Source organism: Meriones unguiculatus, chromosome 11, assembly GCF_030254825.1.
Source record: "Meriones unguiculatus strain TT.TT164.6M chromosome 11, Bangor_MerUng_6.1, whole genome shotgun sequence".
Classification (NCBI taxonomy): domain Eukaryota; kingdom Metazoa; phylum Chordata; class Mammalia; order Rodentia; family Muridae; genus Meriones; species Meriones unguiculatus.
In genome coordinates, this window is record NC_083359.1 from 12,378,184 (window position 1) to 12,396,214 (window position 18,031).

General features: G+C 43.6%; 1 protein-coding gene across 1 annotated transcript; it reads left to right on the plus strand.

The window, feature by feature from the left end:
- The first annotated feature begins 2,556 nt into the window (after positions 1-2,556).
- Positions 2,557-16,077, plus strand: LOC110552152 (zinc finger protein 39-like). Its single transcript, XM_021643253.2, has 4 exons — positions 2,557-2,683; positions 6,185-6,311; positions 12,513-12,602; positions 13,436-16,077. The coding sequence occupies exons 1-4, from the start codon at positions 2,621-2,623 to the stop codon at positions 15,178-15,180; spliced, it is 2,025 nt and encodes a 674-aa protein (XP_021498928.2). The 5' UTR covers positions 2,557-2,620; the 3' UTR covers positions 15,181-16,077.
- Positions 16,078-18,031: the final 1,954 nt, after the last annotated feature.

Genomic DNA, 18,031 nt, shown 5'->3' on the forward strand with positions numbered 1-18,031 from the left:
AAACGCGGGGATTTCAGGCGTCCACTGCCTACCTTACAGTAGGTCTGCTGCTGCTTCCCCCAGCTCCACGGGAGGCAGACTTAGAGCGCGCCCCGGTCTGCTACTGGCCCAGGCTTTCGTGCACTACCCCTGAGAGACCCCCAAACCAGCGGGGACCCAAAAACCTTCGGAGCCACCCAGCCACCTCCCTAAGCTGTGAAGTTTAAGTCAAAGAGCATAAAAGGCTCCACCTAGTAGGAATTCAGCTAAAAATGCCATGATAAGAGACGGGGTGAAAATGGGTGTGGAATTGTTGGACTGCATAATGGTTTTGGGGTTTTATTTTAAGGCGCTGAAAATATTTTCAGATTAGGTAGAGGTGGTGGTTGGAAAATATCGCGAATGTCTTAAGTGCCAACGTGGTTTCATTTATGCTATGTGAATTTAGCTTCAACAGAAAAGAAAAGACTAAGAGAAGAGGGAAAGAGGAGGTGAAGTGAAAAGTGGCACACGCCACTTTCTGTCTTGAAGAAATTAATAAAAAGTAAAAACAGAAAACAAGTCTGTTTTGCTCAGTGGAATTTCTAGCTCTTGGCGCCCTCTGCAGGAGGTTGTGTGTCAGTACATCTGCATGTCATTGATGTTTTTTTGTTTTTGTGTCCTCCAACCCCCACCCCTGGGGGGGTTAAGTTCTCTTTGGCTCTCCCCATTTCCACCTGCAGCAGCTTTGTTCGTAAGGCCCAGAGCAGGGCTGGTGGGAGGTTGGTGGTCCGAAGTCTCTTCTCTCCAAGGTCTTCCGAAAGTGGTCCCCAGGCCTGTGGAGTTGTGTAGCCCTTCTCAGAGCAGCCTCCTCACCGGGGAAAGTGTCCTGTTCCTGAGCTGAGCCTAGGGTCCTCAAATGCTGCCCTTGGTCCTTGCTACTGTCTGTTTGGAGGACCTCCAGAGTGGGTCCTTCTCGGCTTGCAGGAGTCTCACTGTGCTGTATGCCCCGTCGCCTCATACACGGCAAAGATTACTCAGGGATCTTCAGGACCCTGCTGACCCTCCACCGACCCACAGCGGGAAGTCATCCAGGGATGCCGAAAAAAGTTCATTTGCTCTCCTAGTAAAGAATTAAAGGCAGGGGGGAAAACTGTTGCTAGACAGTTACTGGACTCCTGGGGAGTCCAGGAGAAGCCACCACATGACACCCCCCAAAAAAAGCCCTAGGATAGGCAAGCTGAAAATCTAGCAGCGGCCTAGAGGATGAAGGTGGAGGAGAGAAGTTGGGAGAAAGGCCTTGCCGTTGAGATATGCTGGCCCTGTGAGAAAAAAAAAAAAAAATCTTTTTCAATCAAAGGTAGCTAGCCCACCAAGGGCCAATATTCCATAACCCTCTTGCACCTTTAATTTCCCCAGGTAGGTAAAACTCCTGCATGCTTCAGGGAGAAGGTTGCTGCTGAGTGAAATGATGGTGCACACAGCAGATATTATATAAAAGAGGTTTATTGGATGGAGATGAAGAGAGAAGGAGAGAGACATGATAGGGGGAGGGGAGAAAGCAGGCCAGAGCAAGAGAGCGCAAGAGCCAGAGAAAGAGGGGAGGTAAGAGTCTATTTATAGCTCCTGGGCAGGTCTACCTGGCCAGCAAACGCTGGATGACATCACGGTTACTAGGCAACCGAGAAGCAGGCTGCAGGAATACTAACAGAGACAACTGTGTAAATGTCACCGAGATTTAGTGGGAGAAACACAGGTGGGTGGCTGTCTCTGCTCAGCAGGGAAGCAGCAGAGAATGGGACTGGAGACCTTCGGGGGTAAGGAAGGAGAGGAGTTTACCAGGATCCCAGGTCCTGAGCCTGGCCTATCCCTGAGGCCTTTAGAGCGCTCTGAGGGCGGAGCCTAGCGGTGGGCGGTCCTCGGGGGCGGGACCTGGCCCCCAGGGGGACCCTCCAGGGGGTCAGTTAAAACCAATGCAGTCAGGTTGTTTGTTTTTATTTTTCAAATGTGAATTCCAGGAATTTTTGAATGACGACATCCCTCGCATTTTTGTTTGTACTCTGCATCCTCTTTGACCGACGGTTCCCCTTAGATTTCTATCAGCTTCTCTGTTCAAAGCCCTAGGGCCAAAAAATCAGAGAAAGAAACAGAGATCAAAGAAAAAAACCTAAGAAAATGGTGACGGAAATGTAAAAATAACTGTCTTTTTTTTTTTTTTTTTTTTTTTTACATTTGTGAATAACATTCCTGTGTGGAGTTCGTCATTCACGTGACTTTTTGAACCCACCTCGAGTGACAGCTTCGGACAAGGGGAGAACAGCGGTCAGCTCCTGTGAGCCCAGCACCTTGCGGCTGAGGCGGAAGGACTGTCATGAGTTCAAGGCCAGCGTGGGTTTCACAGCCAAGACCATGTCTCAAAAAAAAAAAAAACAAATTACAAAACAACAACAACAGAAAAAAACATTTGCAGCTGCCACTATCCAGGGCTTTCTGCCTTACTCAGTCGTGGATTGGTGCCATCTGCGGTCACTCAAGACGGGATGGGGGCGGGGACCGGGGCGCCATCCAATCAGGCACGCCCGCCGGGCTCGGGGGCGGGCCCTCTCGGGTTTGCTAGTTCGCGGGTCTTTGTCTCACGCCATCTTTGCACTTGAGCGGTCAGATGAGCCGGTCCGTGGGGCCGCCTCGGGCCTGTCAGCTGCAGGAGGCGGCCGGGGGCGCCATGGTGAGTGCTGCCCGCGGGAGCCGGCGGGGCTCCTGGTTTCCTCCGCTGGGCCGGGTGCCCGCGGCCCGGCCCCGGGAGGCCTGCGCGGGGCCGAGTTCCACGGCTTCGCTTGCCCTCGGTCTGGACGTGGCCGAGCCTCCGCGCGCCCCGACGCTGCTGGGGGACCTGTTCTCAGCCGCGGTCCACGGCGCAGTAGCGGCCGGGTCTGCGGTCCCGTCGTCTGGCAGCGACGGCCCTGGGTGCTAGGGCGGCCCGAGGGGTGCGCTGAGCCTCCCCGTCTCAGCGGGGGTCTTCCCGTGTTGGCTTGCGTGGAGGGTGTAGTGAGCGGGGGACGTGCCTCTTGCACACCTCACTCGGGTCCTTTGCTGTAGTTAAGTTTCTGCTCCCCGTGTACCGGCCCGATGCATCCGTGCACACCGCCTTCCCTCTTCTCCGTGGCACTGACGGTTGCCTACGCTGATAAACACAGCTGGCTGTGTGAGGCCCTCTCCAGAGGTTACATGCCGATGGCTCTGGCCCCATGGATAGATTGCTCCTTTGATGAGTCCACGGTATGATAATGCGTTCCTGGGTGGTGCTGAAAAGTAGGAATTGGAGCAGAGTTGTGGGAACTCAGTCACAAGGGTGACCGTGGCCATCCGGAGAATCCGCACTTCTTTTCGAGGGTTAGAAACGTCACACGCCATTTAAAATCCCCCATCTCCCTTCACTCTGTAAAATCTCAACTAGAGCTTGCAACAGCTAGTAGGCTAAATCAGAATCCCTGCATCTTTGGTCTGTAGCAAATAGCTTACATCATATCCCACGGAGTTTGTAAGTTTTAAGTTGATGTTATTGCAAGCGTCTTCCTAAGACTTTTTCACAGGTGTCAGTGGGTTGGGGTTCGGGCTGGTGCTATGTATTGTCATGCTGATTACTGCCCTCCAAGATCTGGTTGCTGCCCAGGTGAGCATATTCTCACTACACCTGTCCTTGATATGTAAACCTTGCTCTGCCTAATTTAGAGTTGATTGGTTAATTAAAAAAAAAAAACACAAAACAATGCTGAAGCTTGGGATTTGGCAGAAGAGGAGTTTGGGGTTCCTAGGCCTGGGATTGGACGACCAAGAGGGAAGACGTGAGGGAGGACAGAAGGTGAACAGAAGGATGCGCCCTGATGGAGCAGATTCAGCCCAGGAAGGACAACTTATTGGCCAGTAATGTGGGTTGTGTAGCTGAGAGTTAAATAATTTAGAGGGTTGAAATCTGTCCAACTCCAATGCTTTAAGCTTGTAAAAGAAATCGTAGTCTGTCTGTGTCAATGATTTTGGAAGCCAACGGGGTTGAAGAGAACTGTTGCCTTATTTATTAGCCTCTTACAGGGAGGTTCTTGGTTGATGTTTCAGTTTTGTAGACAGGGTCTTGCTCTGTAGATCAGGCTGACCTCAAACTTGAATCCTCCTGCCTCTGTCTCCCAAGTGCTGGCCTAGCAAACCTTTTCTGGGAAGACAGGGCATCCTTATTCCGTTTCCCCTCAGCTCTTGTGCTGCATTGTAGGTTAAGAGACTTGCATGTTATCATGAGGGGAAGACTGTTCTGAATTCATTTTTGCTGGGATTCTTTTAAAAATGGCTCATTGGTTAAGAGCACAGACTTTTCTTCCAGAAGACAAGGGTTCAATTCCCAGCATCCAAAAATGGCCTCTCACAACCATCTGTAACTCCAATTCTAGGGTATTCAAGGCCTTCAGGCCTCTGTGGGAACTGTATGCATGTAATACACATACATACATGCAGGCAAAACACCTTTATGCATAAAATAAAATAAATAATAAGATCACACCCCTACCAATGGAACAGTGCATACAGTGAAATACACTGATGTATTTTTAAATATTGAACTTTCCCTTATTCCTAGAAAGAGTATTTAAGAATCTTTTCAAGTTCCATTCTCTTCCTCAGTCACTGAATGTTGATGTGTCTGCAGATTCTGTCCTTTTGTTTATACAATCCATTGTCTTCATATGACTGAGGTCCCACTGTTAGCTAAGTCCTTATTTTCCTGTTAAAAATTGTTTTTTTGAGTGCAAGGCCCTAGATCCACTAGCTGGTTGGATGTCCCCTCATATCTGATCACAGAAACTTTGGACATGTATGTTTAGTTGGGCATGGTGGTACATGTGCCTATAGTCCCGGAACCCAGGAGGCAGGAGGATCAAGGCCAGCCTTAGCCACACAGAGTTTGGGGTCTAGTCTGAACTACATGAGCCACCTCAAAAACAAACTAACCAGCCCCACATTTAAGATCCATCTATTACCCATCACATTCATTGTACTTCCCCTCAGTTTTTACAAAATTACTTCCTACTGAGCTGATTATGTACCCAGTCTGGAAGTATTTATCTTTCTTTTACCTCAGGCACAACTTTTTTTTTCTTCATTTTTCTAGGATGAGTTTTTTGTTCTCTGTTTGTGTGTGCTTTTTTTGTTTGCTTGTTTTTGGTTTTTTTTGTTTGTTTGTTTTTAATTTTACGTGGGGCCTTACTATGTAGCCCTGGCTGGCCTTGTTCTCAGCAGAAATCTGCCTACCTCTGTCTAGACTGCTAGAATTAAAGTCATGCACCACCACGCTTGGTTGTATTCTTTTGTTTGCTTTTCTTTCTCTTTCTTTTCTTTTGTTTTGTTTTTGTTTTTTAAGACAGGGTTTCTCTGTGTAGCCTTGGCCGTCCTGGACTCCCTTTGTAGACCAGGCTGGCTTCGAACTCAAAGCGATCCGCCAGCCTCTGCCTCCCTGAGTACTAGGATTACAGGCGTGCACCACTGAGCCTGGCTACGTTTTTGTTTTTGAGATAGGCTCTCCTGCAGTCCCACCTGGCCTTAGCTGAGGGTCTCTGTTCTTAATGCTGTATTTCCTGCTGCAGGTAATTGTGTGTGGCCTGCTTGCTTCCCTCACTTATTCTTATTTGCCTCGTTCTCTGTCCTCCTTTCCTGGGATGGTTTTCAAAATGCAGACCTTAAGATTTAGGGGGCAAATATAAGTATTATTGTAAAAATATAAGTACTGTACTGTACTTGAGTTGTTGGAGTTAGACCAAGTTTTTAAACGCAGAATCAATGGGTGGTCAGTGACCTGATCATGTAGCTCTATCGCTCTCCACTTCTTATTCTTTTCTTTTTACTTTTTCTTACTTTCTCTTCTTTTTTAAAGTGTGTGTATGTGCACATGTGTGCTTGTGTGTGTATATATAAGTGTGTGTGTGTTACTGCAGATTGGATGAAGCCGGGGCCTTGCACATGTTTTACTGCATATAATTTATCCATTCTTGCTAGGAACAGAAAATTCCTTAGTAGTAGTCTTTTTTTTTTTTCCTTTGAGTTACTAAATTAAGTACAGATGCAAGATGTTAGTGATTTTTCCCCCTCCCAAGATGCAGCCTGTGTGAGACACACGAGAGCACACGCCCGCATGGTTGCCTTCTGAGAGGCCCAGAAGCTTGGGCTGAGGAGAGTTCTTTCACTACAGGGGCTGGTGTCATTTGAGGATGTGTCTGTGGACTTCTCCTGGGAGGAGTGGCAGGACCTGGATGCTGCTCAGAGGAAGCTCTACAGGGACGTGATGCTGGAGACCTACAGCAGCCTGGCGTCCTTGGGTGAGTGACAGTCCCCGGCAGTATTAGAAACACTCCCTTTGTTAATCAGAATGGTAATCATGTCTGAAGTACACTCATACTCAGTGTGTGTGTAAACCTTCCTCCAGAAGTTGGCAGGCCTATGCAGACATATCACATCTTTATATTGAAAGCCTTTAAATGCTGTATTAGCTCTTATGGGACATTTAAGCATTGCAGTCGGGGTCATGCGTCTGTGCTATAGAAAACTGACGGTTATATTGCTGTCCATCTGTACCCTGCGAGCACTAACCATCTCCCTTCTTCCCTCCCACTTTTCTAGGCTGTTAGCCACTCTTGCCTGTTTCCTGTGAACACAACTTTGTCTTCCACATTCTAAGCAAGGATATGTGACGTTTGTCCTTTCGTGTCTGACTTACTTAGCAAAACATCCTTCACTTTCAACCCAAAATAATTTTCAGGTCTCTTAGTGAATAATACTTCCGTATGCATAAACACCTTTTTAAGTTGAAGGCAAGCTCTCATGTAGCCTAATAACCTTGAACTCATGATCTTTAAAATACTGATTTTATTTTTAAAAAATATGTACACAGTAGGTGCACCTATCATAAAGGTAGTTCTATTTCTAGTTTTTTGAGGAACTTTCATACTGTTTTTCATAGTAACCTTTTTTTTTTTTTTTTTTTTGAGACAGGGTTTCTCTGTAACAAGCCTTGGCTGTCCTGGAACTCAATCTGTAGACCAGGCTGGTCTTGAACTCACAAGAGATCCACCTGCCTCTGCCCCCAGTGCTAGGATTAATGGTGTCTACCACCACCACCTGGCACACAGTAATTATTTTAAATTCCCAACAGCAGTGTAGGACAATGAATGTATCTTTCTATGTGTCCTCATCAGTATTGTTTGTGGTTTTGGTAATATTCTAGCTGCAGTGTAGTGATACTTCAGCTAGATATGGCTGAAGTGGTTTTGATTTGCACAGATATTGACTATTGATGGGTTTCTGAGTTATTTTTTATGCCTTTGGGAAAATAATCTATTCAAGTCATTTGCTCAGTTTTTAATCAAATTATTTTCCTTATGTATTCCAGAAGTTAGCCTCCTGTATAGTTGCAGACATTTTCTTTCATTGTGTAGGTTGACACTTCACTCTATCTTTTGCTTTTCTTTATTATTATTTTTTGTTGTTGTTGTTGTTCATGAAATCCCAGTTGTCAGTTTTGGCTGTTGATGGCTGTGGTTTGAAGTCATGCCACAGTCTTTGGGCTGGGTGTGATTGTGCATGTCTGGGTTCCATTACCTTGGCAGTTGAGGAGGAAGCATTCCTTGGGCCTGGGACTTCCAGACCTACCTGGCAACCTAGGGAGGCCAATCTCAAAAAGGAAATAAAATCTTAGAATTGATAGTCAGCTTCCCTGAATTTTATTGCACTGGTTTCAGATCTTGCATTATGTCTTTGATATATTTTAGTTAGGTTTCTGAACATGGTAAGAAATGGGAGTTCTAATATTTTTCTGTACACAAGAGCATATAGTTTTTGCCCCAGTTACTGAAGAGAGCTTCCTTCCTAAGTGTTCCTGCTGCCTCTGGTGAAAACCAGTTGGCTGTGATAAATGGATTTGCTGTTTCTCTGTTGTTCTGTTTTCCAGTTTGTTTACTTTTATGCCAGTATTGTGCTGTCTTACTGTCTTACTGTGTACTATTGCTATATAGTATGTAATGACTGATCCGCTTTGATTTTCAAGAATGCTTGGACTGTCTGTGTCTTTTGTGTTTCTCTAGGAAGATTAGGACAGGCTTTTTTCTAGTTCTGGTAAAATGCTGTTGATAATTAATAAGGATTGCATTGCAGTGGTCAGTCAGTCTGAGTAGTATGGACATTTTATCGATAGTGAGTATTTCCATGACAATGAGATCTTCATTTGGGGGTCCTCATTTTCATTCATCAGTGTTTCACATAACGTTAATACCACATATAGGTGTGTGTGTGTGTGTGTGTGTGTGTGTGTGTATGTGTATGTGTTGTGTGACCAATGTTTATTAAGGGAGATGACGGACAGAAGAGGTTTAGTCCTTGGTTCCAATGTGCCAGGAAGTTGATCGGCTCCTCCAACTTCTCTTGGCACCGCTGTGTATCTTCACCCACTTTGGGATGAGCTTAAGTGTCCTTGGACACACTGCAGAAATCTGTACATCCCCCAAAAGCTTTGGTGTGATTACTGACACATGAGCACTGTCAGCCATGCCTGGGCTTGTTCACATTTTTTCTCACTTTGTGGACGGAGACGAGGCCAATAGCCACGGAATTTCCTGCAGCCATGTTGCTGCCCTTCAGGGGGAGCTACAACAGGAACTCGTAATTTTTAGTGTAATGGTCCTTAATGTACTTGGTTTTCATGTAATGTTTGAATAGTATTACTGTCTTTCCATTTCATTAAAGAGATTACTGGATAGGGCTGGCCAGACAACCCAACTGAGAAAATTCTCCAGTGAAGCTCTGTGTGGTCCCAGGTTTTCTTAGTAGACTTTTTAAAAATTATTATTATTGATTCAAATGTTTTAATACCTGGTCAGGCTGTATTCTCGTGGTTGAATTTGGGTAGCTTATGCATGACCAGCAAGTTACCTGTTTCTTTTAGATTTTTCAGCCTCAGTTTGGTCATGTTCATTGTAGTTGCTTAAAGGTACTTTGGACTTCTGTGTACCATTGCTTGTGATGTTTTTATTTTATTTTATTAAAAAAAAATTGTTCAAGGGTTAGGTTTATTTTTCTCTTTTTGGTGCAGTACACATTTCTTGCAGTACTGCTTTAGATGCAGTTTTAACATTTGTTCCAATAAATTTTTAAATTTGTATTTTGCTGTCTAACTCATAGTCTTCTAGTTCGGTGTTTAATTTCCATATACATATATATATATTTAGCTAATGATGATCTTTTTACTTTACTTTGTACTCAGAAAGGACATTATGAATTCAGGGTTTTTGCTTATGTTTAAACTTGTTAAGACTTCCTTTGCTTCCTAACACTTTCTGTGTCCTAAAGAGTAATGTGTGCCCCGTGAGTTGTGAGATAATACTGCTCATACCCTGTGGGGTCTGTTGGGCTCTTTGGTCCATCGTGTGCTCTGATTCCAGTGTTTCTTTGTAAATTTTCTGTAAAAATAGCCTGCCCTTTGGTGAGAGGGGCTGCTGCAGTCCTCGGAGACGGTTGTGCTGCAGCCTGCCTCTTCTGTTTGGCAATGACATGGCCTCTACAAGTTGGTGCCCAACACTGTGTCTCTTTACACGCTACTTAACATTCCTTCTATCACTGTAGAGTGATCTTTTTACAGGTTTTGATTCAAAGTCTGCTTGAATTCTGGCTGCTTTGGGTTCTCGTTTGCATGCGGTGGCAATCCCTTCACATTCAGTCCGCTTGCCTCCTCCCTAGTAAATGGTTCTCTTCTGCAGCTTGTCACTCAACCTGGTATCTTCATCTACTCAGTGTATATATTTACTGGGAAATAGTGTTGCTGCGTATGAGAATATTTTTTTATACTTGAAGACATGTATCTGACATTTTTTTGGTGGCTATTTTCTGTATTCTTTTTTCCTCTGGGTTAATTTTTTATGTTTAATGGTTTTCTGTATTGATACACTTTCATATTTTTCTTTTGTGTACCTTGCTTTATTGTTTAAGTTTTATGTTCATGTGTTTTAATAATGGTATGTTATTCATTCACTTATTGTATAACATCTCTTAAGCATGTATATTAATTAGGTAAGGAGTGGTTTTCAACCTATGGATCTCAATCATTTTTTGGGGGGTCAAGTGACCCTATCTCAGGGGTCACTTAAGACCATTGGAAAACACAGATATTTACATTACAATTCCTAAAAGTAGCAAAATTATAGTTTTGAAAACCAAGAGAATAATTTTATGGTTGGGGGTCACCACATATGAACTGTATTAGAGGTTACAGCATTAGCAAAGCTGAGAATCACTGTCCATAGAGGAACAGAACATCAGTGTGTGAGTCCCTGTGTGTGTGTGTGTGTGTGTGTGTGTGTGTGTGTGTTAAAGGAAATTATTAGAATAACTTAACTGCTGATAGAGAAAGGTAGGCAGACAATGACTATCTATGTACTGGAAAGCCTGAGAACCCAGCGGCTTCTTAGTCCACAGGGCCAGACACCTCCACAGTCTCAGTCTAGTGGTTAAAGCCTGAAAGAATCGTGGAGACTTGCTGGCTTCAATCCACTTTGGAAACTGAAGAAGCTAGAGTCTCATATCAGGAAGGGATGACACTAGCAGCAGAGGTGAACACACCAGCAAGGAGTACAGACAGGCAAGCAAACAGCGTGGCTTCCCCTTGGACCCCACTCTGTCTGCAACACTGACAGAAGATGCTGTTCGCCAGGTGAGGGTCTTGTTCCCCTCTGTCAATCATTCCCGGGAGTCCCACACAGACCCATGCAGAGGCTTGCCCCTTATTGATTCCAGACCTTATTAAGCTGACAGGATTTATCACCACAAGCTGATCTAGTGGTGGCGAATCCCTTCAACTTTTGTTTTGGAAAGGCCAGTTCTCGGTGTTTGAAAGGTAATCTCTCCACAGTGTTGTAGGTTGGCAGTGTGTTCTGGTTTTGTTTAATTGAAGTCTATCTGCCTCTTATGCCATTCCTTAGAGTCCTCTTCAATTCTGGTGTCCTCTAATGCATGTTTTGCTTTTGACAGTCTGATTATATGTCAGAACTTTTTTTGGGCAAATCTCTTGGATCTAGATGTTCATATATCTCTCTTGACTTTGGCTTTTTAAAAATTTGGTTTGTGTATGTGTGTGGTGTTTGTGCTTATGTGCATTACTGTGTGCAAGTTCATACACATGTGTGTGAACATTGGAGGCCAGAGGAAAAGATGATGTTACGCATATTCCTGTCTGTCTTTATTCTCTTCTATCATAGTTCCAAAATCAACTTGAGGAAAAAAGGGTTTTTTTGTTTTTTTTTTTTTGCTTACAGGTCACTTACAGTCCATCATCAGGGGAAGCCAAGGCAGGAACTGAAGCAAAAACCATGGAGGAATGCTGCTTACTGGCTTGCTCATATGTTCAGCCTGCTTTCTTACACACCCTAAGACCAGCTGCCCAGTTTGGCATTGCCCACAATCATTAGTCAAAATTCCCCACAAGCTTGCCTGCAGGTCTACTGAATAGAGAGACATTCTTTCAATTGAAGTTTCTAGTCCCAAATCACTAGCTTTTGTCAAGTTGAACAAAACAAAAAACCCAAGCAGGATACTTTGAGACAGGGTCTCTCACTGAGCCTGAAATTTCCTGTCTGGCTGGCTGGCTGGCTGGCTGGCAAACTCCTTGTATGTGTCTCCCATTGTTTCTTTGTTTGGAATCTGATCGCAGTATTTTAAACATTCTTCTGCCTTCTGCTGTTCAGGCAACCACCTTTTGTTTTCCTTAAGTTTTTGTTGAATCTTAGCTCTAAAATTCAGATTGCTTAAAAAATTTTCAAATGTATTATATTTGTGTGTATATGTGTATTTGCATGTGTGTGTATATGTATGTATGCACACTCACACTCACATGCCAGGACATGCATCTAGAGGTCAGCGGACAACTCGGCAGACTTGGTGCTCTTTCTCCATATGGGTCCTAGGGACGGAGCTCAGATGTGAGGCTCAGTATGTGGTGCGTTTACCTGCTGAGCCATCTCACTGTTTTAATCATCTTTGTCTCCTACATATCTGAGTCGTCTGTCTTCTTTCTTTTTTCTTTCTTTCTTAATTGAATTATATTATGCTAGTTTGTTTTACTAAAATCATTCTTAGATTTCTGCTTCCTATCTATTCATTCTTAGTGCTGGGGATTAATTTAGGGCTTCAAGTATACCAGGCAAGTGTCCTGTCACTGAGCATTATCCCCAACACCCTTCTTAGTGTTTTGAGACAGGATATTATTAAGTTGCTCAGGAAGGAACTAGTCTTTGAAGTAGTCTTCCTTCTGCGTTAGCCCCTCAAGCATCGGGGACCACAGGCCTGCAGCAGTCCCAGCTTCCCTTTCTTCTCAAGCCATTTGACTTAATGAAGGCAAGGTTCTGGATCATGAGGAACGTGAGCGTCTCACAAAATGTTCAGCTTTGCCTAGCAGCCACTGGTTTCCCAAGGGTGTGCTCTTTCTGCAATGCACTTGACTTAGAATTTGGTTCAGTCTTATTATTTCCCATCAACAGGTCACTGCATTACCAAGCCTGATGTCATCTTTAAGTTGGAGCAAGGGACTGGGCCGTGGAGAGAAGACGTCCCAAAGCTGAGTCAGCCAGGTCAGTGAATGCACCCTGGACAGACAGACTGGGATGGACAGAGTCCAATAGCCCCAGCCATGTTGAGCAGTTTTCACTGACAGCTCCTAGTTGTAGGGGTGCCACACATCAGATAATCACTCTGTACATTCTCCAAGGAGAACTCTCACATAATTGTTACTCTTTTATTTTGCTACCTGTTTCTACAGTTCACAAACTTCCCTGACTGTGTGGAGCCTCATAGACAATTTTGCTCAGTTGGTCTGTAAATTCTCCGTTGTCTGTCTTCTGCTGCAGGCGATTTTGCTGTGCTGGTTCTTTCATCACATAGCATTTGCTTGTCCCCTAAGCATTGCGCTTTTAAAACAATACGTGTAAATAGTGACAGATACATCTGCACATAAAGAGCTCAGATTTTGTTGGGAAAAAACACATAATATTTGGTTATAAGATAAGAGTTATAAAGGATGTTTTATTGCTGGGCTTGGTGGTGCATGCCCGTAATCCCAGTGCTCAGGGAGGCAGAGTCAGGTGGATCTCTGAGTTTGAGACCAGGACAGCCAAAGCTACACAGAGAAACCCTGTCTTGGGGGGTGGGGTGGGAAAGATGTTTTATTTATCACAAAATGAGAAATGCAAATGGATGTACTGAGATTCACAGTGGCAGATGACTAGTTATCTAATGACTCAAGTGTGGTTTTTACATCTTAATGTCTAATTTATAGATTCACTGGGGACAAATCTACCTATATCATACATCAATAGTATTTTGAAATCATAATGAAATAAGAATGAAAAGGCAGTTCTTCATATTTATGATGTGTTATCAGCTTGGCTACTTTGTTTTCTTTTAGATGTCCAGAAAGTAACTGAACTGAATGAAATCAGCCAGGACAACGAAGAGAGACATTTGTGGCATCTTGTAATTCCCAACAGCAACACACCAACTGAGGAGAAAGCTAAGCTAGGGAAAATATTTAATGTGAGCACAAACTATGTTTCAAATCTGACTGTAAAGAATGGAAAGTTTTCAGGGATGAGGCCTGCAGCACCTGACATATGGCAGAGTGTGCTACCTCCTAATGAGCCCAGTGACACACGGCCCAGAAAGGAATGTGGTGGCTCTCCGACCAGCAAGAGCCGTCACAGGTTATATAACAGAGCGCCGAGTGCTCAGCAGCATTTTCAATGTAGGCAAGACGCGACATGCAATACAAGGGTATCATGGACCAATGAGAGGTTTCACAGCGCTCAGAGTTCCTGTAAGTTTGCTGAGTCTCAGAAAGTGCCCGATGAGGTAGCTCCTAATGCCGAAGAGATGAGTTGGGTAAGGGCCGAAACTTTTGAGTGTAGTGTTTGTAAGAAAGCATTCTGTACAAAGTTTAAGCTCACTAAACATAAGAAAATACACAAAGGACAGAAATATTACAAGTGTAGTGACTGTGAGAAAACCTTCGCTAAGAAATCATACCACAAAAATCAGAGAGTACATGCAGGAGTCAGGTCCCATAGATGTAAACAATGCGAGAAGTTTTTTTCTCAGAAAAAACAACAAAATGTGTTCCAGAGAGTGCCCAAAGGAGCAAAACTCTATGAAATGTATCAGTCTGAAAAAAGCTTTAATGAGAAGCCAACTCTCCGGAGAACCCGTGGAGGTTCTAAACCCTTTGGCTGTGACCTGTGTGCAAAGTCATTTTACCGGAAGTCACACCTCAGCAGGCACCAGAGAATTCACACTGGCGAGAAGCCCTATGGATGTAAAGAGTGTAAGAAAGCGTTCTACCATAAGTCCTCCCTCACCATACATCAGCGAACTCACACGGGCGAGAAGCCCTATGAATGCAAACAATGCAGGAAAACCTTCTACTGTAAGTCAGACTTGAACGTACATCGTAGGAGCCACACAGGTGAGAAACCGTATGAGTGTGACCAATGTAGAAAAACCTTCTACTCTAATTCACACCTCCTTATACATCAGAAAATTCACACAGGTGACAAACCATATGAATGTGAAGAATGTCAGAAAACATTCAATCGTAAGTCAAACCTTACTGTCCATCAGAAAACGCACACAGGTGAGAAACCTTATGAATGTGACATATGTGGGAAAACTTTCCACCGGCGATCACACCTCCTCATGCATCAGGGAACTCACACTGGTGAGAAGCCCTTCGTGTGTAAAGAGTGTGGCAAAGCCTTCTACCAGAAGTCCAGCCTTGGCAGGCACCAGAGAAATCACACAGGCAACAGACCGTACACATGCGAAGAATGTAGAAAGACATTCCTTCACAAGTCCTCTCTCACTGTCCATCAGAGAAGCCACACGGGCTATAAACCGTTCTCCTGTGAAGAGTGCAGCAAAACCTTTTACAGTAAGTCCCATCTCACCGTGCACCAGAGAACCCACACAGGTGAGAAGCCCTATGTATGTAAGATGTGTGGGAAGGCTTTTCACCAGAAATCCTACCTTAACAGGCATCAGGTGACCCATGAAAGTGAGAAACGGTTTGAATGTCAAGAATGTAGGAAGACATTTTATCATAAGTCTTCTCTCACTGTTCATCAGAAAATCCACCTGAGGGAGCGCCTGTCAGTGTAATGTGGAAAGGTCTCTTAGCAAAAACCATCAGCAGGCATCAGACAAATCACACATAGGGGATAGCCAGAAATGTGATACTGTGGACAGTTTGTTTTTTTTTTTTTTTTTTTTTTTTTGAGAAGAAAATTCTGTGTGGCACAAGCTGGCTGTCTTCTCTGGCTCACGGTTGTCATTGTGTGGCCTGTGTGACCATGTAGCATCCCTACAGAAAAATGTGTGTATTTATGACGATCATTACTTGCTGCCAGGCCCACAGAGGCACTTAGAGTTTTTTTCTGCCTAAATTCTCATGAGCTGTAGATCTGAGGTGAATGTGACCTGCAAGGTGGCCTTGGCATCCTGTCAGAAAGCCACCGATGTAAGAGAACTAAACAACTGATGGTAGAGGGCAGAGCTGTCTCAATTTTATCCACAAATAACTTTTTTAGTTTATTTGAGGAATGCTTTCTCAAGCATTGTGCATGGTGCTTTGGTAGGAATGCAAACCCTCTGTAACTCAATAAAACTGAGAGAACTTACATGCTCTTTAATAGTTCAAAGTTTGTACACAAGGGGAACCTGTGTAACAAGTTGAGAATACTTTATCAGAAAAGTTTTATTGAATGTTTTGGTTTTGGTTTTTCGAGATAGGATATGTAGCCTTGGTTGTCCTGGACTCTCACTGTAGACCAGTCTGAACTCACAGAGATCCACCTGCTTCTGCCTCCCAAGTGCTGGCATTACAGCACTGAGCCTGTCTCATTGAACAGTTTGAATAAATCAAATATTGATAAGTTAATGTGTGAAACTTTGAGCAAAACTTTCCTGTCAGAAGTTTATAGTGAAGGAAAACTATCAGTTTTTGTTACTAACTTTCCAATGGAGGCATACATGCACCAATAAATGATATTGTCTGTCAGAGTTCATTGTGTCTGGGAACATTATGGTTATTGTAACTGGAGGTTGGGAGTTGGTACTGGCATGGAGTAAATAGGGGTTAGACATGCTTTTTAAACGGCCTGTATTGCACAAAATATTCCCTCATTCACTTATATATTTGGGTGTTTTATATTCCTTTGGAGGGACCTAGTTTAATAATGGAAAATGTATTTGTTTTGCTTTGTTAAATAGTGACTGAGGTACAAATGTACCCCAGTATATGTGTACCATTTATGGGACCCTGGATTCAGCCTCCCTACATACATGCATACACTAACGATTAAAAATTTCCATGTCAAATACCATGTACATATTTTCTCAAAATACTGTACTTAAATAAGTGTGTGTAAACATTGCTATTTAACTGTCCCTTAAGCAAGACTTTCTAATGTATGAAGCTAATATAAAGCCTGCCCGTTGATCTAATAGAAAGTGTCCACATAGAAATGAACAAGTGAACGCCCTAAATTGCTTACAGCTGGCACCTAAAGTGCTGTGACCAGCGGGTGTCATTTCAGCTTCAGTGCTGTTGGCAACCAAGAATCCATTGTCCATTTATTTGTGCTGCCCCATTATCTACACTTCATTCCCAAAACAAAGCCACTAAACAGAAGTGGCTGTTATCGTAGGTTTAAAAGATTGTTTTAAGTTACCTAATTCTCACTGAACATTTGTATCACCGAGGGCACAAGTCAGTGTGCATTTTGCTCTAGCTCTGAAGATGTTTTTGCCCTACACTTAACTGCCTTGAAAGAAATTTGTATAATGTACAAAACCATTTTTTTTCTTACAAATTTGTAAATCTTGGTATTTGAAACTTGTATCTTGTACTGTGTTAAAACACTGACCAAAAGCAACTTGGAGAGGAAAGGATTTAGCTTGCATTTCCATGTCACAGTCTGTGACTGAGGTAGTCAGGGCAGGGATTGAAGCAGACCATGAAGCAATGTTGTTTACCCAGGGCTTACACCCCATGGCTCAGCCTGCTAAGGCATGATGGAGGCTGGTGTGGAGGATGGCTGCTCACCAGTAGCATTTTTGTTGTTTCTGTTTTTGAGAGAGGGTTTCTCTGTGTAGTCCCAGCTGTCCTGAAAGACTAGGCTGGCCTCAAACTCAGAATCCACCTGCCTCTGCCTTCCAAGTACTAGGATTAAAGGCCTGTGCTATCATCATCTGGCTACCAGTAGCGTTCTTAGAGACTGACCTCTTCATAATTAAAGCCTTGTTTTGCTAACATTAATACCAAACAGGATGAGGGCAGTTGATGCATAGATGATGTCTTCATTAGCATAACCAGGTTATGTTGTGACTGATAGCATCTGTAGGGCTGACATTCTCTGTCCATTTGGAATAATTATCCACATGTGAATTCCAGGAAAGAAGTGAATGCAGCAGTGGCCCAGTCCAGTGGCTACTGTGTCCCTATCATTTTCCTGTTCTTCCTTCAAGACTCACTTTCTCAGGCAGCTGACATTTTAGGTGTGTTGATTCTGGTCCTCTAACTCCATTTTGAAATGCTCAAAGCTGACTCAAATCACAGTGTCCTGTAGATTTTCAGGAAACAGCCCACACTTAAACCCAGTTTGTCAGAACTGAAGTTTGCAAAGCTGTGGTCCATAACACAGCCCAACAGGACCCATGTGTCCCACTGCCCTTCCCAAAACTAAAGTGTACTTTCTGTATTTCTGGCATGAATAGGATAGCCTGTTATTTCCTTAACACTGAAACTTTAAAAGCTTCTAGACAGTTTATAGACATAAAATGATTTGCAGGAACCAGTTCAAATTCCGTACTTAGAGAACTAAGTTGACACATAACCAACTTAGGAATTACTCTTTGTTTTTTAAATGCAGGAACAGAGGTCAAATCCTCTCTCTCCCTCTTTTCCTCCATTACTCTTCATTTCTCATCAGTCTTGAAGTTAGAATATACT